Genomic DNA, 24,420 nt, shown 5'->3' with positions numbered 1-24,420 from the left:
AGAGCTGAAATCACTGAGTGCTGTGTTAACTAGTGGGGGAGCTTGAAGATTTATTGCTAGAGGAGCTCAGCAGTTTGTGGGACAGTTGGTGAGGCCCACGGGTCAGCGAGTGGAGCAGTTTGCGGGATGGCTGGGGGAGCGGAGCGGCTGGTGGAGTGAAGCAGCTTGTGGTGAAGGCTGCAGCAGAACCCCATGGAGAGGTGGGGCAGTCAGCCTCAGACCATGTAAGGTGCTCCTTAATGCCCCGTGTGGCCCTTTCTTCCCCCCATTCCCACTGGGGGGGGAGGGGTAAGACTCTGCAGATAAGCTTTTGAACTCTGGGGCTGCACTGACCAGGGACAGAAACTTTTGGGTTGTTGGACTTTTGGGTGATTTTGGGGTTGCTGGACTCAAGAGACTTTTGGGGTGTTGGACTTTAGGGACTTTGGGGGGTGGTCTTTTGCTTATGGTTTGTGCTATGAATCCTGCTTGTGGTGTTTTCCCAATTTAATGCTGATGTCGTTTACCTCATGTTATTAAACATTTTCTGCTACACTCAGACTCCGTGCTTGCGAGAGGGGAAGTATTGCCTCTTAGAGGCGCCTAGGGGGGTGGTATGTAATTCTCCCAGGTCACTGGGTGGGGGCTCGAGCCGGTTTTGCATTGCGTTATTGAAACGGAACCCCTAAATACTGAACCCGGCCCTTGTTCCTGCTATCTCAGATGGGCAGAAGGGTTACATATAGGATTTACACAGGACAGGAATGCTTTGTTTCCCAGTTTGAGCCCCACCCCCTATTTTTGGAAAAATATTAACAGGAGTCTAGTACCAGGTGATATGATCACATGAAGCTGCAGTATCAAAACAGCATCCCAGGAAGCTTCTCAGGAAGGTGGGAGATTAGCATGTTCAAACTCGTATTTTTCTCCCTAATGGCCCATCCAGGCTGATTGCATAATATCTGGTGGGTGTTCTCCAGGTGTAAACACAGTTGTAATTGTTACCTAGTCAATATTCCTAACTTCAGAGACAGAAATGATACATGCATACAAATAGGGTAATCATAGTCAGTAAATCATAATCTTTCCAGTGATACCTTACATGATTCATCTTGCATAAAATACATCCTAGATATGCTATAATCATCTTATAACAATATTTCTATGAAGAATATGGGAAGTAGAGTTACACCCTGATCTTAGGGTCTCATGTGGCTCCCTAGTGAGAGAATATTAGCACATTGAATGTATATATCTTCCCACCACCACTGTGAGACAGGGCAGAGTTATTACCCACCTGTGCAGAGGCTCAGAGACAGCCAATGGCGCATGGTCACACAGGGGAAAGGAATCAAACCCAGCTCTGTTGAGTCACAGAGCAATGCACAGACCACAGGCAGCATTCCAGCCATCTGAGAGGTGACAGGCCCGGATGGACTCATCAAGTGGGGAAAGCAAGGAGCCAGTTACAGAGGTTTGATTCAATGGCTTGTTCTCCCCCTGCTTCAGCAGAGTTTAGAGCAGCCTTGGGGTTGGGTGGAATTCCACCCAGAGGTAACAGATTCCAAGAGCCTGGCACACTCTGGCCAAGTTCCTGCACACAGCGGCCACCCCAGAGTGACTCCTTGGGCCCTGCAGGGGCCCTGCCATTCCCTCTAAGGTCCTTGCAATAACTGACTCTCAGCCTGGGATACTTAAAACAAGAGCCCCCTTTGTGGGGTCGCATTTATTCAGTCATCTCCAAAACACAAGGTCCCCTAACCCCAGCCCCACCCTCCTCCTTTACTCAAGAGCCCCCCGCCACCCTGCTGGCTGGGGTCAGCGTGGGTTCAGGCTTGCCACATCCGCTGCCCAATCTCTTCCCCTGACACCCAGACCCTTGTCCCCATCACTTCCTACTAGGCCCTTCCCCTGCTCCTCCATTACCCATGAGGTTCTGCTACCTGGCCAGACTAGAGCTGGGCTGTGGTAAGAGCTGCCCTGGAAGCCCGGGCCTCTGTGGGGAGCCTCAAACTCTACAACTTCCCTATGGGGATGCATCCTGGGGGGCAGAGTCACAGGCTGGGGGCTGCTCTCGGGGCCCCGAGCCACTTGCCCATGGCAGGAGGAGGGTCTGGGGCTCCATACAGTGGGTCTGGCTCCCTGGGCAGCTCTTCGGGCATCTGGTCTCTGGCCTTGGGCCTGGAGAGGGGGCGGAGCTCAGATAAAGAGGAGGAGCAGGAGGTGGGGTTTGGGGGAAGGGATGGGGCAGAGGGAGGGGCCTCAGGGGAAGAAGAGGAGCAGGAACGGGGTCAATGCGGGGATGTGGATCCTGCATATGATCTGCTTTTCCTTTTTGAAAAGGTGGTTACCTTACATTGAATGGGCTGGGCTGGGATAGGAGATAGCTGGGCCTCTGTGGGGGAGTTGAGGACCATTTCAACCCTGCAGCAGGGCAAACGGAGGGGAGGAGAACAAGGACGCCTAGAGGATTCAGGAGGTCTGGGGCAAAGCGGGGGAGCTGCGGCGCTTTTACTCACCAGGCGGCGGTCCGGGTCTTCGGCGGCATTTTGGCGGCGGGGGTCACTTCAGTCGCTCCGCGGGGTCCCTGTGGGACCCGGGGCCTGGGGCAAATTGCCCCACTTGCCCCCTCCCCCTGGAATCTGGGCCTTAGTCTCTTACCAGGACTCCTTTGTGTCAGACCCTCACTCACATGCTCAACTCTGCCTACATGAGTAGTGGGTTCAGCAGGTGTGCTGTGTGCAGAGCCACAAACAGAGTGGGGGGGCAGTGTGAAATGCTTCTCCTGGGGTGCTGGCTTTAATCATGTCTCTGACATGACTCAGTCATTAGGACTTGGCTAAGGGGGTAAGGGGAGGGGAGGTGTCTGTGCCCCTTGAATAGCCCCTGTCCACAGCTGATGCAGCCCCCTGGATCACACAGCATCCAGAGCGCTCAGGAAGGGCGAGGACTGAAACTGCCAAAGCCGCTTGGCACCTTTTTTCGTGGCCCCTGGATGTTTAACCTGAGATGGGCCAGTGATGGGCCAGTTATAATGCTAAACAACATCCACATCCCATCTCCTTATTGACTCTATTGAGACTGTTCCAACAGCCGATACAGCTCTTTATGGGCCAACACCCCACCATTCCCAGTCGCTCCAGGAACATAGTAATTTTGTAAATGCTGCTGTCTGCCTTGGTCACCTTCCCCAAGTGCACTGTCCTCCCTCACAAGGAAGCAGGAACAGCACCTATCCCATTATTCCAGGCCTTAGATCCTGCCTTAGCCTCTCTCTATAGAGTGGAGATCAATTGCTTATGTCATCTCGGATGTAAGGGTCCAGAACGGAATAGGTGACCCCTGGTTTTCATCTGCCATGTAACCAGTGCTGGACCCAGGTGATGAACTGACCCATCACTTGACAAACACCCTGATTATCCTTGCACGAAGGTGTTTGCTTTTTACGCTATACACAATTGGATTCATCAGAGGTGGGACCAGCAGGTAGATGTAGCCCAGGAGAATCTGAAGCAATGGAGGAGAGCCCTTCCCAAATCTGTGAAACAGAGACAAGCCGATCTCTGGTGTGTAAAAGAGCACAACAGCACAGAGGTGGGAGACACAGGTGTTCAGGGCCCTCAGGCACTCTGTGGGGGATGCGACTTTCAGCACTGTTTTGAGGATCATCACATAAGAGAGGAAGAAGAGTAGCGAGTCCAACCCCACCATTAAGAGTGTAATAAACAAGCCATAGATGCTGTTGACTATGATATCTGAACAAGCCAGCTTCATGACCTCCTGGTTCGGGCAGTAGGAATGGGAGAGAACATTGGCTCGACAGTATCGGAACCGCTTCAAGAGAAAGGGGAGTGGGAATGTTAGGACAAAGCCTCTTAACACAAACAACAGTCCTATCTTTTCTATTCTTGGAAGAGTTAAGATGGAAGCATATCTCAGTGGGTTAGAGATCGTGACAAAGCAGTCAAAGGCCATCAACAAGAGAATGGAGGATTCAATGAATGACAGTGAGTGGATGAAGAACAGCTGGGCAAAACAGGCATCAAGGCTGATCTCCCTAGAGTTAAACAAATATATGCCCAGTATCGTCGGTATGGTGGTTATCGATATGCCAAGGTCTGTGATGGCCAACATGGAAAGGAAAATGTACATGGGCTCATGGAGGCTTGGATCTGTTTTTATAATGAACAGAATGAGTGAATTTCCTACTATTGAAAGAACATATACTAAGCAGAAGGGGATAGAGATCCAGAGATGGACATCTTCCTGCCCAGGTAGCCCGGTCAGAAGGAACACTGCAGAGTTCAATTTTGTGTCATTGACAGCAGACATAATGTACTGGGCAGGTCCCAGGAGTTTTGAACTCTCCTTCCTAAAAAGAAAAAGAACAGGAGACTAGCTGATATTTAAGGAGACATTTTTCTGCTCTCAGTGGAAATCTATAGACTCCCAGGAGTTCAAGGAAGATCAGCAAATACATAGTCTTGGATTTGCACCAACAACAGGAAGATAGGCATTGCCAGACTGGATCAGACCTCCAGTCCATCGAGCCCAGTATCCAGTGGCCAGCTCCAGATGTTTCAGTGGAAGGTGGAAGAAACCCTGCAATAGGCAGCTCAAAGGGAAAATTTTCCACTGGCACCCACTAGTTAAACATATTTTGTGACATAAACCAGGAAGGTTTAGAGCCCTTACAAGACTTTTTTTTTTTTTTAAAGTCTCACTACTGTAATTGGAATTTCCCTATAATCAGCCCGACACTCTTTGAATTCTGCTAAGCTCTTTGCCCCTGTGATACCTTTGACTGTGAGTTCCACAGCCTATTTGAGCACTGTGTGATTTTACAATTGTGACCCTCATAAACACACCCTTTCTGGCCTCCGCTTCTGTGTCTGGCCCTTTGTATTATGGCATGTGGGTAAACGCATGGCAAGTGCATGGTGAAAATGGTATTTATGTGTCCTACATTCAAACTATTTATAAATGTGTTTCATTACCTTATTACACACACACACACACACACACACACACACACACACACACACACACACACACACACACATATATATAGTATAATTTTCTCCTCTCCTGAGAGTTTAAATGATGCCACTGCCCCTTTGCAGTTTTGGGGGGATAAATTCTTAGGGCCGGGTGCTTAATTCAATAACATTGACTTCAACAGCATCACTTTAGATTTACATGTCTACATTCAATCAGAACAAGGCTCTATTAACTTTCCCTTACCAAATGCCCCGGGTGATATACTCTGACCCCCAAGAATCCTTTCAAGAGAAACTGTAGTGTTTTGCATGCCCAGCGTTGACTGAATCCAGCAAGTTTTATAATCGATACGCTTCTTTTCATCCTCACAGGACCTAAATCCTCTCCCCATGCAATGGTCTGTAGATATCTGGCAAGTTACAAGGTAACATAGCGTATGTCTACACTACGAAATTAGGTCGAATTAATAGAAGCTGGTTTTATAGAAATCGGTTGTATATAGCCGATTGTGTGTGTCCCCACATAAAATGCTCTAAGTGCTCTAGTCGGCGGACCGCATCCACAGTACCGAGGCTAGCGTCGACTTCCGGAGCATTGCACTATGGGTAGCTATCCCACAGTTCCCGCAGTCTCCGCCGCCCATTGGAATTCTGGGTTGAGATCCCAATGCCCGAATGATGCAAAACAGTGTCGCGGGGGGTTCTGGGTACATGTCGTCAGGCCCCTCCCCCTCCATCAGAGCAACGGCAGACAATAGATTCGCGCCTTTTTACCTGGGTTACCTGTGCAGACAACATACAACGGCAAGCATGGAGCCCGCTCAGCTCAGCTCACCGTCACCATATGTCATCTGGGTGCCAGCAGACGTGGGACTGCATTGCTACACAGCAGCAGCAGCTAACTGCCTTTTGGTGGTAGATGGTGCAGCATGACTGGTAGCCTTCATCGGCGATCTGGGTGCTGGCAGACGTAGGGCTGCATTGCACCAGCCCTTGCCTTTTGCCTTTTGGCAGTAGATGGTTTATTACGACTGGTAACCGTCGTCATCGTACTGCAGTGGCTGTCAATCATGGGCACCTGGGCAGACATGCTCAGTCCTATCGAACTGTCTTGACAATGATGGCTATCAGTCGTAGTATGCTATTTTCTGCCAAGCGCCCAGTATTTTCTGCTAAGCCCCCAGAAGAGGGCGATCTGGGTGCTGGCAGATGTGGGGCTGCATTGCTACACAGCAGCAGCCCCTTGCCTTTTGGCAGTAGATAGTATATTACGACTGGTATCCATCGTCGTCATACTGCAGTGGCTATCAGTCTTAGTACACTAACTGCCAAGCGCCCAGTATTTGCTGCCAAGCACCCAGAAGATGCCAAGGGCTATCAGTCATGCTGCACCGTCGTCTTAAGATGTAAAAAATAGATTTGTTCTGTATTCATTTGCTTCCCCCTCCCTCCATCAAATCAATGGCCTGCTAAACCCAGGCTTTTGAGTTCAATCTTTGGGGGGGCATTCTGTGTGACAGTTGTTTGTGTTTCTTCCTGATGCACAGCCACCTTTGTTGATTTTAATTCCCTGTACCTGTACGCCATGTCGTCACTCGCCCCTCCCTCCCTCCCTCCCTCCCTCCTTCTCCTGGTCCGTCAGATACTAGTTTCGCGCCTTTTTTCAGACCAGACGCCATAGCTAGCACTGGGATCATGGAGCCCGCTCAGATCACCGTGGCAATTATGAGCACTATGAACACCACACGCATTGTCCTGGAGTATATGCAGAGCCAGGACATGCCAAAGCAAAACCAGGACCAGCCGAGGAGGTGATTGCAGCGCGGTGACGAGAGTGATGAGGAAATTGACATGGACATAGACCTCTCACAAGGCACAGACCCCATCAGTGTGGAAATCATGGTGTTACTGGGGCAGGTTCATGCCGTGGAACGCCGATTCTGGGCCCGGGAAACAAGCACAGACTGGTGGGACCGCATCATGCTGCAGGTGTGGGACGATTCCCAGTGGCTGTGAAACTTTCGCATGCGTAAGGGCACTTTCATGGAACTTTGTGACTTGCTTTCCCCTGCCCTGAAGCGCCAGAATACCAGGATGAGAGCAGCCCTCACAGTTGAGAAGCGAGTGGCGATAGCCCTGTGGAAGCTTGCAACGCCAGACAGCTACCGGTCAGTCGGGAATCAATTTGGAGTGGGCAAATCTACTGTGGGGGCTGCTGTGATCCAAGTTGCCAGGGCAAAGAAAGACCTGGTGATATCAAGGGTAGTGACTCTGGGAAACGTGCAGGCCATAGTGGATAGCTTTGCTGCAATGGGATTCCCAAACTGTGGTGGGGCCATAGACGGAACCCATATCCCTATCTTGGCACCGGAGCACCAAGCCACCGAGTACATAAACCGCAAGGGGTACTTTTCAATGCTGCTGCAAGCCCTGGTGGATCACAAGGGACGTTTCACCAACATCAACGTGGGATGGCCGGGAAAGGTACATGATGCTCGCGTCTTCAGGCACTCTGCTCTGTTTCGAAAGCTGGAGGAAGGGACTTTCTTCCCGGACCAGAAAATAACCGTTGGGGATGTTGAAATGCCTATCGTGATCCTTGGGGACCCAGCCTACCCCTTAATGCCATGGCTCATGAAGCCGTACACAGGCAGCCTGGACAGAAGTCAGGACCTGTTCAACTACAGGCTGAGCAAGTGCCGAATGGTGGTGGAATGTGCATTTGGACGTTTAAAAGCGCGCTGGCGCAGCTTACTGACTCGCTCAGACCTCAGCGAAAAGAATATCCCCATTGTTATTGCTGCTTGTTGTGCGCTCCACAATATCTGTGAGAGTAAGGGGGAGACATTTATGGCGGGGTGGGAGGTTGAGGCAAATCGCCTGGCCGCTGATTACGCGCAGCCAGACACCAGGGCGGTTAGAGGAGCACAGGAGGGCACGGTGCGCATCAGAGAAGCTTTGAAAACAAGTTTTGTGACTGGCAAGGCTACGGTGTGAAACTTCTGTTTGTTTCTCCTTGATGAACCCTCCGCCCCCCCCACCCGGTTCACTCTACTTCCCTTACACCAACCACCCCACCCTCCCCTCCCCCTTCGAGCACCGCTTGCAGAGGCAATAAAGTCATTGTTACTTCACATTCATGCATTCTTTATTAATTCATCACACAACTAGGGGGATAATTGCCAAGGTTGCCCGGGATGGGTGGGGGAGGAGGGAAGGAAAAGGACACACTGCAGTTTAAAACTTTAACTCTTATTGAAGGCCAGCCTTCTGATGCTAGGGCAATCATCTGGGGTGGAGTGACTGGGTGGCTGGTGGCCCCCCCACCGTGTTCTTGGGCGTCTGGGTGAGGAGGCTATGGAACTTGGGGAGGAGGGCTGTTGGTTACACAGGGGCTGTAGTGGCGGTCTCTGCTCCTGCTGCCTTTCCTGCAGCTCAACCATATGCTGGAGCATATCAGTTTGATGCTCCAGCAGCCGGAGCATCGACTCTTGCCTTCTGTCTGCAAGCTGACGCCACCTATCATCTTCAGCCCGCAACTTGCTCTGTTCATCCCGCGATTCAGCCCGCCACCTCTCCTCTCATTCATATTGTGCTTTTCTGTAGTCTGACATTGACTGCCTCCACGCATTCTGCTGTGCTCTGTCAGCGTGGGAGGACATCTGGAGTTCCGTGAACATATCGTCCCGCGTCCTCCGTTTTCTCTTTCTAATCTTCACTAGCCTCTGTGAAGGAGAAACATTTGCAGCTGGTGGAGGAGAAGGGAGAGGTCATTAAAAAAGACATATTTTAGAGAACAATGGGTACACTCTTTCACGTTACATTTTGCTGTTCACATTACACAGCACATGTGCTTTCGTTACAAGGTCACATTTTTCCTCTTATATTGAGGGCCTGCCGGTTTGGTGTGAGAGATCACTCACGCAGTGCCAGGCAACAGATTTCGGCTTGCAGGCAGCCATGGTGAGCCACAGTCTTTTGGCTTTTTTAACCCTCATATCATGTGGGAATGGTTTCAAACAGCAGCACTCTCATTTCCCAGATCAAGCACCCATTGAGTTGGCCATTTAAAATGGGTTTGCAATGTAAAAGGAGGGGCTGCGGTTTCCGGGTTAACATGCAGCACAAACCCAACTAACCCTCCTTCCCCCCCACACCCAATTCTCTGGGATGATCACTTCACCCCTCCCCCCACCGCGTGGCTAACAGCGGGGAATATTTCTGTTCAGCAGAGCAGGAACGGGCACCTCTGAATGTCCCCTTAATAAAATTGCCCCATTTCAACCAGGTGACCGTGAATGATATCACTCTCCTGAGGATAACAAAGAGCGATAAGGAATGGATGTTGTCTGCATGCCAGCAAACACCGGGACCATACGCTGCCATGCGTTGTTATGCAATGATTCCAGACTACGTGCTACTGGCCTGGCGTGGTAAAGTGTCCTACCATGGCGGACGGGATAAGGCAGCCCTCCCCAGAAACCTTTTGCAAAGGCTTTGGGAGTACATGAAGGAGAGCTTTCTGGAGATGTCCCTGGAGGATTTCCGCTCCATCCCCATACACATTAACAGACTTTTCCAGTAGCTGTACTGGCCGCGATTGCCAGGGCAAATTAATCATTAATCATTAAACACGCTTGCTTTTAAACCATGTGTAATATTTACAAAGGTACACTCACCAGAGGTCCCCTGTGTGCCCTCAGGGTCTGGGAGCATGCCTTGGGTGAGTTCGGGGGTTACTGGTTCCAGGTCCAGGGTGATAAACATATCCTGGCTGTTGGGGAAACCGGTTTCTCCGCTTCCTTGCTGCTGTGAGCTATCTACATTATCTCCATCCTCATCTTCCTCGTACCCCGAACCCGCTTCCCTGTGTGTTTCTCCAGTGAGGGAGTCCTAGCACACGGTTGGGGTAGTGGTGGCTGCACCCCCTAGAATGGCATGCAGCTCCGCGAAGAAGCGGCATGTTTGCGGCTCTGCCCCGGACCTTCCGTTTGCTTCTCTGGCTTTGTGGTAGGCTTGCCTTAGCTCCTTAATTTTCACGCGGCACTGCTGTGCGTCCCTGTTATGGCCTCTGTCCTTCATGGCCTTGGAGACCTTTTCTAATATTTTGCCATTTCGTTTACTACTACGGAGTTCAGCTAGCACTGATTCATCTCCCCATATGGCGAGCAGATCCCGTACCTCCCGTTCAGTCCATGATGGAGCTCTTTTGCGATCCTGGGACTCCATCACGGTTACCTGTGCTGATGAGCTCTGCGTGGTCACCTGTGCTCTCCACGCTGAGCAAACAGGAAATGAAATTCAAACGTTCGCGGGGCTTTTCCTGTCTACCTGGTCAGTGCATCTGATTTGAGAGTGCTGTCCAGAGCGGTCACAATGAAGCACTGTGGGATAGCTCCCGGAGGCCAATAACGTCAAATTCCGTCCACACTACCCCAATTCCGACCCGCTAAGACCGATTTTATCGCTAATCCCCTCGTCGGAGGTAGAGTAAAGAAACTGGTTTAAAGGGCCCTTTAAGTCGAAAGAAAGGGCTTTGTCGTGTGAACGTGTCCAGGCTTAATTCGATTTAACGCTGCTAAAGTCGACCTAAACTCATAGTGTAGACCAGGCCATAGACAGTTACTTCAGCTAAGCGGGGGAGGGGTTGGTGTCACAAATGAGTGAATAGTGTAAATGCTAGATTTGCACTAATATCCAACTGAATGTGCAAGTTACTTCAGCCATTCTTGTGTAAGAGGTGATGAGAGTAAATTACATACAACCAATATTACAGGGCCCTTTCCTGCACCTCAGCTCTATTTGCTGAAACACAGACTAGTGCTTCTGGTTTCTCATGACTTTTTGGAATGTCTTGCACAGGTATTGCAGTAGTATTGTGTTAATGACTCTGAATATAAGTGTTAGAAACACCTTCTGGGGATAGAATCATACAACTGTTCACAGAAAAAAGAGTTAATAGCACAAACCCATCACAAACAGTTTGTGGAGTACTTCTGATATACTTTCTAAAGCTTAAGCCATTAAGTAGTAAAGTTACCATTGCTCCTTCCTGTAGAGATTCCAACAACTCTGCTGCTGGATTTCAATATTCATGCATCTCATGAAAGTTTGGTTTGTAATTGTATTACAATGAAACGTATTGGCGTAACAAATCTTCTTTCAGAGAAGATTTCTCAGGTGAGAGTGGGACTTAAGAAGTAGCATATGTAAACAGGGTCTGAATGAACTCTCCTCTGACAGCTACCGGGAAGGGGGAGAGACTTGAGGAGCAAACTGTATTTACATGAACACACATACACTCCCTAGATATCAGTAGATAGAGAGGTGTTGCTCAAAGTGTTCAACTTTGGCTGGTGTACAAATCCCTTAGCACTGAATGCAGGGGTAGTGAAATACTATTATTAATGTTGTTGTCTTTATTGTATGAATAAAGGGGAGCAAAAGTGTGCTCAACCTGTCCCAAATGAGGTGGTCACCTTTAGCTGAAAGTACCTCATTAAGCCAGGGGCTCGAATGCCAGAGCCCTGTGAAAGTAAGAGGGGTGGGAACAGGTATCCCAAGCAGGAGTTGTGGGCTCTCTTTTAGGGTCCCTGGTATGGTTTAATCTGTTCCTACCCACCATTCAAAGATAGAGCTGAATAGACTCCATTGGGAGCCTTTTTTTTACTGTAAGTGCTGAAATAAGAGCTGCAATCACTGGTGGTAGAAAAGCATTTCTGCCCAGCCTTCTACAAGCTTACAGTCACAAAGAGCTATCAGTCACTAAGAGATAGACCTGCAGAGGTCACAGCAGAGAGGCAGGTGGCAGCAGAAGGTATCTGACAGTCAACTGACTAGAGTAGAGCAAGTGGCTGGTGGGGCAGACAGCAGAGAGGAGCCATGGCTGCCGGGGTGGCCAGCCAGAGCAAGTGATCAGATGGCAGGTGGTAGGTGAATGATGCACCTCTGAGCTCCAGGCCCTCACTGACCAAGGACAACCACAATGAGTGGGGTGTGGGCACAGTAAAGGAACTTGGGTTGTAGAACTCAAGAGCACGAGGCAGAAGACGTGTCCTGCACACAGTTTTAGGATTATGAATCCTGCTTGTGGCATTTTCCCTAATTAATGTTGGGAGACTTCTCTCCTTTTATTAAAAGTTTCTTTTCTACACTTGGACTCTGTGATTGCAAGAGGGAAGTATTGCCTCTCAGAGGTGCCCAGGAGTGGTGTGTAATGTCCCCTGGTTACTGGATGAGGGCTCGGCCCTCTTCTTTGTTGTATTATTGAAAAGGAACCCCTAGATATTGAAACTGGCTCTGGTTGCTGCCGGCTACGTCTGGCAGAAGGGTTACATGTATGTCATCTGGATTTTTCCCGAACCTGAAAAGATCACAACATCTCACCCTTTAGTCAATCGCTTGTCAGCAAACAAAAGTCTAGTAGCTCCTCTGTCCCTGAGTTAATAGCTGACTGGTTCTCCTCAAGTTCTATCACTCTGTAGCCTCTATCCGGAGTGGTAACAGGCATTGGGATCAGTGTAGAAAACATTAATTACCTGGGGTATAACTCTCTAGAACATAGTAAGCCCAGCATCTGTTTTTCAGGCATAATGCATGTTTTCAGGAAGTGCATTTAAAAGTCAAATGCATGTGGAACTTCATTTCCCATATGAAAGTAGTCTATTGCTCTCTGACTGCCTATGACCTGTATTCATAAAATCCATAGCACCCGGGAATGGTATTGGGACAGACATGGAGCTGAGCTGCCATAATGAATGTGTGTGTTAAACCCAGTTCTCGGAATGTTTATGTTATGGCTATTTCGTGTAAACTATTAGGATGTTTATGTTATGGTTGTATTGGGTGAAACCAGTTTGGCTCTTCTTAATTTAACAGCAGGCTGCTGGAAAACAAGCAGGAAGGGAAGCAACAGCTCAAGAAAAGCTATCGCTCAGTAACCACCCCAGGGAGATTGAGAGACAACACCAGAGCTACAAGCTGGGAAGAGCCTATTTCTGGCCTCTAGCCACATCACGCAGCTTGTTTTGCCAGCGCTGGGAGTCTGTCCTGAGCTGGGGCAGCTGTTGTGAGAATCTCTTCCGACTGATAGGCACAGACAATGCTGGGGAAGTCATAAGGCCTTCGGCCTGCCTGGGTCCCCGTCAGAGTGGGAAGGCTTAGGGTCAGAGATGTGTACAGACTGTTGTTTGAAAACCCTCTCATTCTCCCATATTACACTTTATTCCTGCTGTTCAGATTAAACAACATTCTGGTTTAAGAAGGGTGGCTGGTCACTCATCTCACCACCACTCACAGACTCCCAGAGAGAAGAAACACAGGTGCCAGACCCACTTGGATCAGCTCAGCAAGCACAGCTGACCTGCAGTGTGCAGTACCCCAGGGCCCAGTCTGAGGGTGGGAGAATAGAGGGATTTCACCCCATTAGAGGGAAGGCTCTGAGGCCTGAAATCTGGCACTTGGACATCAGAGAGGGGGCAGAGATGCCGTTAGCCCTGTAACTCTGAGCGGTGTCTACAGGGCATAAAGGCTGGAGCCCGCAGCCAATCAGGAAACAGAAATATGCCTCATCGGACCTATTACCACAGAGCAACACAGCTCTGAATTTCTGCATTTACAATTAAGCCAGAGAATCAGACCTTTGAAAATGTATTTGCTGATTAAATTTCCAGAAGCAAATAAACCTGAGGCGATTTGGGAACTAGTCACTGATATTCCATGGGGTCTCCTATCGCTCAGCCCCTGGCAGGATCGGGCCCAGAGCACACGGAACCTCTAGATATGGGAGCCCTTGAGAAATCTTGACACGGGCCATTGGGTTTTAACACTCCGTGCTCGCTTTGAATATCAGGTTTCTGTGTAGATTGAATGACCCACCGTGTAGCATGGGCAGATGCAGGGGAGCTACCTGCCTGCCCTCCAGCCTCGTCACTGAGTCACCCCGACAGCCCAGCTGAGTTTGCTATCGCTGCACAGAATTAATGCAAATGGACACAACTTGCAGCCTTTCCCATTCACTTTGCATTTTAAGGATAGTGAAACCTGCCAAAGTACCTAATTCCTGCTAGACATGGAGCTGCTGACACCAGAGGTCTTCAACATAAAGGACAAGGAGTCATCAGAGAGGTTGCATGGGAAGCAGGCAGTATCTGTTCAGATAGGGAGGCAACTGTCTTTATGAAGCATGTTTGCACATTCCCTTGGGACCACCTGGCCATCAGGAAACCTCAGCTGCTTGGCTTTCTGTGCACCAGCTTTAACCCCATCACAGGCAATGGCAAACTGCAGGAGGCCAAATCATAGGGGATGTGCGGTGATGCTACCCAACTGGACGGCAGCACGAAACCTGCTGCAGGCTCTATTTCTGGAATCCGGGCTTGTCATCACTGTTCGTATGGTTCTGATTAGTCACATGGCTACCTTGGGGGCGGCCGAGTGGTAATGATGATGCTCTCAGAGCTGTGATCTTGCTGAAAGAAAATATAATAATAATAATAATAATTAATAATTAATAACGAATAATATAGGACCAGATTTCTCCCCAGCACCCCCGTTTCCTGCATTACAAACCCAGGTGCAGGCCAGAGAAAGGAGATTCCACAAGGCTCCCTACATGGAAATTTCCCTTGGATCTTTATTGCCCAGGGAGGTAGTGGAATCTCCACAATTTGAGATTTTTAAGAGCATGTTAGACAAATCCCTGTCAGGGATGGTCTAGATAGTACTTAGTTCTGCCATGAGCTCAGAGGTCTGGACTAGATGGCTTCTTGCAGTCCCTTCCAGTCCTACAATTCTCCCTGAGGAATGAAAAGGGGAACCCAGGACCCAGGGATCCCCCAAGTTAGGCACAGATCTCAGTGATTCACTGGTAGCTAGCCCCACACACCCACTTTTCCTCCACAACTGCTCTAGGACCCTCTCCAGCTCCCTGCTAGCACAGGCTCATCAGAGATGTGCTACCTGGGCCTCTCACACTAGCCACTGCCCACAGAATCTGCTGAAGGATCATTGTACAGATGGGAGGGGGCTGCACAGAGATGGGAAGGCTGGTTAGAGTATCAGATGGGCACAATACCCTAGCTGCAGACTGGTTGGGAGGTTTAGACATTTGTGTTTCCAGAGTGCAGCCATAGACTCGGTCAGTGAAACCTTAATTTACATTATGAGGAACAGGAAGATGAAAAGCCTCCAATTTCTCTTGGGGATCCAGGCAGCTGCTGCTGGGCAGCATTATGATTGAAAAGGAAACATTTTGTTTAGGTCAAAAAAATTGTTGGGGGAATTCTGTTTTTCAGCCCATGTTTAGCTCAAACCATGAACGTCTGTGACTCCTGCTACAGGACCTCACCCCTAGGGGGCAGCACTCACCCATATCAGCCTCCCACACTCAGCAGGCCTTGGACGTCTGCTATGGTATCTACGCTAGCTCTATAACAGAGGGATCCCCTGGAGAAGGCTTGTCTGCAGCAGCCCATCCATCAGTGGAACAATTTAAGAACATAAGAATGGCCATATTGTTTCAGAGTAATGGTCCATTTAGCCCAGTTTCTGGTCTTTTGACAGTGGACAGTGAGGATGCTTCAGAGGAAAAGAAGAAAACAGGGCATATATTAAGTGATCCTTTCCCTGTCATCTGCACCCTGCTTCTGGCAGTCAAAGGTTTAGAGACATCCAGAGCATGGGGCTGCGTCCCTGACTATCTCAGCTAATAGCTATTTATGGACCTATCCTCCATGAACCTTTTATACTTTTGGCCTTCACAACCTTCCTTGGCAATGTCTTCCACAGCTTGGCTGTGTGCTGTGTGAAAAAGTACTTTCTTTTATTTATTTTAAACCTGCTGCCTATTAACTTCATTAGGTGGCCCCTGGATCTTATAAAGGGGTAAATATCACTTCCTTATTCACTTTCTCCACACCGCTGTTGATTTCATAGACCTCTATCATATCCTCCCTTAGTCGTCTCTTTTTCAAGATGAACAGTCCCAGTCTTCTTAATCTGTCTTCATATAGAAGCTGTTCATACCCCTAAACATTTTTATTTCCCTTCTCTGTCCTTTTTCCAATTCAAATATATCTTTTTTGCTATGCGGCAACGAGAACTGCACACAATATTGATATTTTCTGTCTTATTATCTATCTCTTTCCAAATGGTTCCCAACGTTCTGTTCACTTTTTTGACTGCCGCTGCACATGGAGTGGATGTTTTCAGAGAACTATCCACAATGACTCCAAGATCTCTTTCTTTCAGTCCCATCATTTTGTATGTATCGTTGGGAATATGTTTTCCAGTGTGCATTACTTTTCATTTATCAAAACTGAATTTCATCTGCCATTTTATTGCCCAGTCACCCAGGTTTGGGAGATCCCTTTGTAACTCTTTGTAATCTGCTTTGGACTTATGTATACTGAGTAGTTTTGTATCATCTGCAAATGTTGCCACCTCACTTTTTACCCCTTTTTCGATACCATTTATGAATATTCTGACCTGGTGTGTCTGGGAACCCTCACTGGAAATGCCTAGGTCAGGGCAGGCTGCAAAATGGAGAGCAGATGCTCCCAAGACTGGTGGGTAACGCTAAAGTTAAACTCCCCAACCAGTCACAAACTGTGCTCCTGATCCCCCACACTGGTTATCAAGATGCAAAAAAGAAATCACACAGCCCCCTTTATTGCATTCCAGTCTCTGGCTCCCAGTCAGCACCTTGGTCCAGTACAGTGAGAAGTTATTTAAAAAACTCTGTGCACATACACAAAATGTTCTTCTGACCCCAAAGGGTCAGCCATATCACCAGGTCAGTATACGTTTGGATCTTACCCAAAATACCATGCTGCCAGCCAATCCTTTGGTGTGCAAAACTAAAGGTTTATTTTAAAGAAAAAAAAGTACAAGAAGAGACATGTTGAATGCTGAAATAGCCACATACATACAAAGTCTTCAATCTCCATCAGGTTCCTAGCAGTATTGGTGAGTTTGCTGGCTTGAAAGTCCCGCTGGAACACATCCACAGCTTGAATGGGTCACTCAGTCCTTTGTTCAAAACTTTGTTTGTAAAAAGGTTAATCCAAAGGTAAGAAGCAGGAATGAAGACAAGAAGCAGGAGTGAAGACAAAATGGAGAAGATGCCGCTGCCTTTTATAATCTTTTGCCATGCAGCCTGTGCTTCCTTTGTTCCCAACACAAAGTGCCCAGCACATGGCCTGGAAGCCTTAGAGTTCTGTCCATAGGTTTGCCCTTGCATGCCCTGCTGAGTAATAAGGTGTATCCCTTGCCTTCTTTCAATGGGTCAATTGTATAGACAATGTCTCTTGATGGGTCATCAAGCAGTCTAAGCTGTGCTAATGCCAATCTCTCTGGGAGTGTCACCCAGATGAACAGCACAGACATACCAAACCTATAACTTACAAAGCAGAGGTGATACGAACACATACATGAGATGATCATACCTGGCTAATTATAACATTTCTGCAGATACCTTACATTGCAGATCTGTCAGAATTCATTGCAATTTTAAAATACTAGTATTCATAATATCCTAAAGTGCCCCCCGGAAAAAAAAAATCCATACAGTGTCTCCAATATGTTGAACAGCACTGGTCTCAGTAGAGACCCCTGGGAGACACCACTATTTACCCCTCTCCATTCTGAAAACTGACCATTTATTCCTACCCTTTGTTTCCTATCTTTTAACCAGTTAGTGATCCATGAGAGGACTTGGTTCAGGCTTGATGCAACCCCTGCTGCTCCTCTTCCTCTGAGTCCCTGCCCCCTGCTCCTCCTCTTTCCCTGAGCCTCTATCCCCTAGGCAGCCAGGAGCCAGGGCTAAGAGCTGTCCCAGGAGCCCAGGCTGCTGTGGGGAACTCCAGACTCACCACATTCCTTGGGTTCTACATTCAGGTGGGTGGGGATATAGGTTGGGGGCTTCTCTTGGGACCCAAGCCCCCGGCCAGGGCAGGAGGAGGGTCTGGGGCTCCGCACAGTGGCGCTGGCTCCCTGGGCAGCTCTTACCATGTCCTAGCTCTGGCTTCTGCCATGGAGAGGGGGGTGGAGCCTCGGTGGAAGAGGAGGAGTAGTGGCTGGGGTCACCCAAGGGATGGAGCTCCTGCATGTGTCCCACTTTTGCCTTTTGAAAAGATGGTCACCTACAGTGAATGGGCTGGGCTGGGAGCTAGCTGTGCCTGTGTGGGGAGCTGAGGATTGTTTCCACCCCTTTGCAAGCAGCTCGGGAAGCACAAACCGAGGGGCCAGGGCGGGAACCTGGGCCTAAGTCTCTTGCCAGGACTCATGTGTGTCAGACTCTCACTCACACTTTCAGTTCTGCCCTGCCTCAGTGGGGAGTGGGCTGAGCAGGTGTGCTGTGTGCAGAACCATCAGCGGGAGGGGGGCTGCCTAAATGGCTTCTCCTGGTGCTCTGGCGTTAATCATGTTTCTGACAAGATATAGTCAAAATTAGCTGGTTGAGGGCATAGGGAAAAGGTGGGTGTCTGTGCCCCTTGAATAGCCCCTGTCCACAGCGGATGCAGCCCCCATGGATCAAGCAGCACCCAGAGCACTCAGGAAGGGCCAGGACAGCAACAGCAGAACAGCTCTGCAGCTTTTTTCATGCCCTGGGGATGTTTAGCCAGAGACGGGACAGGGACAGGCGAGATGTAATGGGAAACAATATCCACATTCCTTCTCCTTATTGACTGTCTCAAGAGAAATTCTGAGGTCGGAGCAGCCACCAATACGGCTCCTTATGGGCCAACATCTCACCAGTCCCCGTGGTCTCCTTCCCCCAGTTCCCTGTTCTCCCTCACCAGCCGCTCTCCCATTGCTCCAGGCCTTGGACCATGTGAAAATCTCTCTCTACAGAGTGGAGATCAGTAGCTCATGCCATCTCAGATGTAAGGGTGCAGGATGGAATAAGAGGCCCATGTTTTTCGTCTCCCATGTCACCAGCACTGGAGCTGGGTGGTGAACTGAACTTTTACTTGATGAACACCCTGATTATCCTTGCACGAAGGTGTTTGCTTTTCACGCTGTACACAATTGGGTTCATGAGGGGCGGGACTAGCAGGGAGATGTAGCTCAGGATAATACGAAGCAAGGGGGAAGAGCTATTTCCAAATCTGTGTATGATACCCAGGCCGAGGTCTGGTGTATAGAAAAGCAGGATGGCACAGAGGTGGGAGATGCAGGTGTTCAGGGCCCTCAGGCACTCCTCATGGGACGCGATGCTCAGCACTGTTTTGAGGATCATCACATAAGAGAGGAAGATGAGGAGCGAGTCCAACCCCATTGTTAAGAGTTTAGTAAACAATCCATAGATGATGTTGACTGTGATATCCGAACAAGCCATGTTCATGACCTCCCGGTGCACACAGTAGGAATGGGAGAGGACATTGGCTCGACAGTATTGGAACCGCTTCAGGAGAAAGGGAAGTGGAAGTATTATGACCATCGCTCTCAGCACAGCCACCAGTCCCATCTTGGCTATTCTCGGCAGGGTTAAGATGGAAGCATATCTCAGTGGGTTACGGATCGCAATTAAGCGGTCAAAGGCCATCAACAAGAGGATGAAGGATTCAGTGCATTGAAGCAAGGGGATGAAGAACAACTGGGCTAAACAGGCATCGAGGCTGATCTCCCTAGAGTTAAACAAGAATACGCCCAATATCGTTGGTATGGTGGCTATTGATATGCCAAGGTCTGTGACGGCCAACATGGAAAGGAAAATGTACATGGGCTCATGGAGGCTTGGATCTGTTTTTATAATGAACAGAATGACTGAATTTCCTAATATTGAAATAATATACACTAAGCAGAAGGGGATAGAGATCCAGAGATGGACGTCTTCCTGCCCAGGTATCCCGGTGAGAAGGAACACAGCAGAATTTAATTTGGTGTCATTGACAACTGACATAATGTGCTGGGGAAGTCCAAGGAGTTTTCAACTTTCCTTCCTGAAAGGAAAAAAAAAGGAGACTACGTGATGTTTAATGAGACATATTTCTGCTCTCTGTGCAGGTCTAGCAACTTGCAGGAGCTCAAAAAATATCAGCAAGAACAGCATTGCTAGGAAAATAGGCCTTTGCAGACGGGATCAGACCTGTCGTTCATCTAGCCCAGTATCCAGTGGCCAGTTCCAGATGCTTCAGATGAAGGTGGAAGAAGCCCTGCAATTGGGAGCTATGAGATAACCTGCTCCCAGGGAAAGTCCCCCCCCCCTCCCCCTGCCCCCGAGACCCAATATTTAGACATTATTTGTCGTGTAAGTCAGGAAGGTTTAGAGCCCTACCAAGACTTATTTAAAAAAAATCCTCGCTGCTGTAATTAGATTTGACTGTGAGTTCCACAGACGACTTGAGTACTGTTTGATTTTACAATTGTGACCTTCAGACAGACTCGATTTCTGGCCTTCCACTTTCTGAGTGTGGCCCTTTGTATCACAACATAGAATCATAGAATCATAGAATATCAGGGTTGGAAGGGACCTCAGGAGGTCATCTAGTCCAACCCCCTGCTCAAAGCAGGACCAATTCCCAACTAAATCATCCCAGCCAGGGCTTTCTCAAGCCGGGCCTTAAAAACCTCCAAGGAAGGAGACTCCACCACCTCCCTAGGTAATGCTTTCCAGTGCTTCACCACCCTCCTAGTGAAATAGTGTTTCCTAATATCCAACCTAGACCTCCCCCACTGCAACTTGAGACCATTGCTCCTTGTTCTGTCATCTGCCACCACTGAGAACAGCTGAGCTCCATCCTCTTTGGAACCGCCCCCTCAGGAAGTTGAAAGCAGCTATCAAATCCCCCCTCATTCTTCTCTTCTGGAGACTAAACAATCCCAGTTCCCTCAGCCTCTCCTCATAAGTCATGTGCTCCAGACCCCTAATCATTTTTGTTGCCCTCCGCTGGACTCTTTCCAATTTTTCCACATCCTTCTCGTAGTGTGGGGTCCAAAACTGGACACAGTACTCCAGATGAGACCTCACCAGTGTCGAATAAAGGGGAACGATCACGTTCCTCGATCTGCTGGCAATGCCCCTACTTATACAGCCCAAAATGCTGTTAGCCTTCTTGGCAACAAGAGCACACTGTTGACTCATATCCAGCTTCTCATCCACTGTGACCCCTAGGTCCTTTTCTGCAGAACTGCTACCTAGCCATTCGGTCCCTAGTCTGTAGCAGTGCACAGGATTCTTCCATCCTAGTGCAGTACTCTGCACTTGTCCTTGTTGAACCTCATCAGGTTTTTTTTTGGCCCAATCCTCTAATTTGTCTAGGTCCCTCTGTATCCAATCCCTACCCTCCAGTGTATCTACTACGCCTCCCAGTTTAGTATCATCTGCAAACTTGCAGAGAGTGCAGTCCACACCATCCCCCAAATCATTAATAAAGATATTAAACAAAACCGGCCCCAGGACCGACCCTTGGAGCACTCCGCTTGAAACCGGCTGCCAACTAGACATGGAGCCACTGATCACTACCCTTTGAGCCCGACAATCTAGCCAGCTTTCTATCCACCTTACAGTCCATTCATCCAGCCCATACTTCTTTAACTTGGCTGCATGTGGGTAAACGCATGGCAAGTGCATGGTGAAAATGGTATTTGTCTGTCCTGCATTCAAGCTATTTATAAATGTGTTTCATTGTTTCATTAAACATATTTTTATTTTCTCCACTCCTGAGAGTTTAAATTATGCCACTTGCCCCTTTGCAGTTTTTTGGGATAAATTCTTAGGGCCAGGTGCTTAACTCAATAACATTGACTTCAACACTGTAACTCCAGATTCACATGTATAAATTCAATCAGAAAAGGGCTCCATTATCTTTCCTTTACCAAATGCCCCCAGTGATACACTCTGACCCCCAAGAATTCCTCCAAGAGAAGCTGAAGTGCTTTAACTAGCCAGTGTTGATGGAATCCAGAGAGTTCAATCATCCTACTGGCTTCTCTTCATCCTCCCAGGACCTGCATCTTTCCCCCCATGCAAGCGTCTGTAGATATCAGGCAAATTACCAGCTAACACAGACAGTTACTTCAGCTGGGTGGGGGAGGTGTTGGCATCAGAAATGGGTGAATACTTCAAACACTGGTGTTGCACTAATGTCCAGGTGTGTGTGCAAGTTACTTCAGCATGCTCATGATGATTGGCGTAAATTACATAAACCACTATTTCCCTCCCATTTCCTGCACCTGAGCTCTACTCTGCTGAAACACAGACCAGCGGTTCTGTTCTCTCATGTCCTTTTGGAAAGTCTTTTGCATGTATTGCTGAGGGTTTGTGTTAATGACCCTGAATGTAAGTGTTAGAAACAGCGTCTGGTCAGTTACCAGGAGACAGTATCATACAACGGTTCACTGTACAAAGAGTTAATAGCAGAAACCCATTGCAAACAGTATGAGGAGTACTTTTGACATACTTTCTAAAGCCAAAACCATTACACAGTACAGTTACCACTGCTCCTTCCTATAGAGATTCCAACTCTGCTGCTGGCTTTCGATATACCTCATGAAAGTTTGGTTTGTAATATTTGTATATTTGTCTCAGCCCTCATGCAGTCGCTTTTTGGCAAACAAAGGTCTAGTAGCTCCTCTTTCCCTGAGTTAATAGCTGACTGGTTCCCCTCAGGTTCTGTTCTGTCAAACTGCAGCCTGTATTGGGAGTGGTAACAGGCATTAGGGTCAGTATAGAAAATATTCATTCCCTGAGCTCTCACTCTGTAGTACATAGTAACCCCAGAACCTGTTATTCAGGCATGATGAGGGTTTGCAGGAAGTGGATTTCAAAGTCAAATACATGAGTATTCATGGAAATGGAACTTCCTCTCTCTCCATAGCATCCGGGAACAACGCAGCCATTCCCCTTCACTTTACATTTTAAACATAGTGAAACCTGTCAACGTACCCAATTCCTGCTAGAAGGGGAGCCGCTGACACCAGAGATCTTCACCCTAAAGGATAAGGAGTCATCAGAGAGGTTGCACGGGCAGCAGGCAGGATCTGTTCAGTTAGGAAGGCAACTGTCTTTATGAAGCATGTTTGCACATTCCCTTGGGGGCCACTCAGCCATGAGGGAACCTCAGCTGCCTGGAGGAATAAAAAGGGGACCCAGTCTCCCTGGATCCCTATAGTTATGCACAGATCTCAATGAGCCATGAGAGGGCAGGGTACAGGGCCTGACATCTGGCACTTGGAGACCAGAGAGGGGGCAGAGATGCCGGTAGACCCATAACTGTGAGGGGTATCTACAAGGTAGACGTGCTGGAGCCCTCAGCCAGTCAGAAAACAGAAATTTGCCTCATTGAATCTGTTAAGACAGAGCAACGCAGCTCTGAACTCCTGCATTCACAATTAAGTTGGAGAATAAAATCACTGGAAATACATTTGCTGATTAAATTTCCAGGAGCAAATAAATCTGAGGCGATTTGGGAACTAGTCACTGACATTCCCTGTGGTTTCCTCTCGCTCAGCACCTGGCAGGATCGGGCCCAGAGCACGCGGCACCTCTAGAAATGGGAGCCCTTGAGAAATCCTGACTAGGGGCATGAGAGTTGTAACGTTTCAAAGTTGCTTTCAATGTGAGATTTTTGGGTAGCTTGAATAACCCAGCGTGGAGTATGGGCAGATGTAGCGGAGGAGTTCTGAAGCTACCTAGTGCTGCCTGCCCTTCAGCCCCATCACTGAGTCATCCCGACAGCCCAGCTGAGTCCTCTGCCACTGCACAGAACATCTGAAAAAGGAAACAGTTTGCAGCCTTTCCCCTTCACTTCACATGTTAAAGATAGTGAAACCTGCCAACATACCCAATTCCTGCTAGAAGGGGAGCCGAAGACACCAGAGGTCTTCACCCTAAAGGACAAGGAGTCGTCGGAGAGGTTGCATGGGCAGCAGGCAGTATCTGTTCAGTTAGGGAGGCAACTGTCTTTATGAAGCATGTTTGCACATTCCCTTGGGGTCCTCTCAGCCATCAGGGAACCTCAGCTGCTTGGCTTAGTGTGCACCAGCTCTAACCGCTGTCACAGCCAATGGCAAACTGCAGGAGGCCAAATCACAGGGGATGCATGGTGATTCTATCCAATCTTACTGCAGCGCCAGCCCTGCTGCAGGCTCTATTCATAGAACCCAGGCTTGTCATCACAGTTCATATGATTCCAATTAATCACATGGCTGCCTTGGGTGCAGCCAAGTGGAAAAAATGATGCTGTCACAGCTGTGATCTTGCTGAAATAAAATAAAAATAAATAATAATGATAATAATATAGGACCTGATTTCTCCCCAGCAGCCCCTTTCCCTGCACTGTAAACCCAGGGTTCTGGCCGGGGAAGGGAGATTCCACAAGGCTCCGTACAGGGGAATTTGCCTCAGATCATTCCAGTACCAGAGGTTCCTTCTCTTCTCCTGGTGGAAAAAAAAGGGGACCCAGTGCCCCTGGATCCCCATAGTTATGCACAGATC

General features: G+C 48.6%; 2 protein-coding genes across 2 annotated transcripts; both read right to left on the bottom strand.

Annotated features, from left to right (window-relative positions):
• Positions 1-3,375: 3,375 nt before the first annotated feature.
• On the bottom strand, positions 3,376-4,311 carry LOC135894714 (olfactory receptor 51G2-like). The gene has a single exon (XM_065422853.1). The coding sequence runs from the start codon at positions 4,309-4,311 to the stop codon at positions 3,376-3,378; it is 936 nt and encodes a 311-aa protein (XP_065278925.1).
• A 14,637-nt stretch (positions 4,312-18,948) lies between these two features.
• LOC135888787 (olfactory receptor 51G1-like) lies at positions 18,949-19,884 on the bottom strand. The gene has a single exon (XM_065416575.1). It carries the CDS (start codon positions 19,882-19,884, stop codon positions 18,949-18,951), a length of 936 nt encoding a protein of 311 aa, XP_065272647.1.
• Positions 19,885-24,420: the final 4,536 nt, after the last annotated feature.

Source organism: Emys orbicularis, chromosome 1, assembly GCF_028017835.1.
Source record: "Emys orbicularis isolate rEmyOrb1 chromosome 1, rEmyOrb1.hap1, whole genome shotgun sequence".
Taxonomy (NCBI): domain Eukaryota; kingdom Metazoa; phylum Chordata; order Testudines; family Emydidae; genus Emys; species Emys orbicularis.
This window is presented reverse-complemented; position numbering and strand designations above follow the sequence as displayed.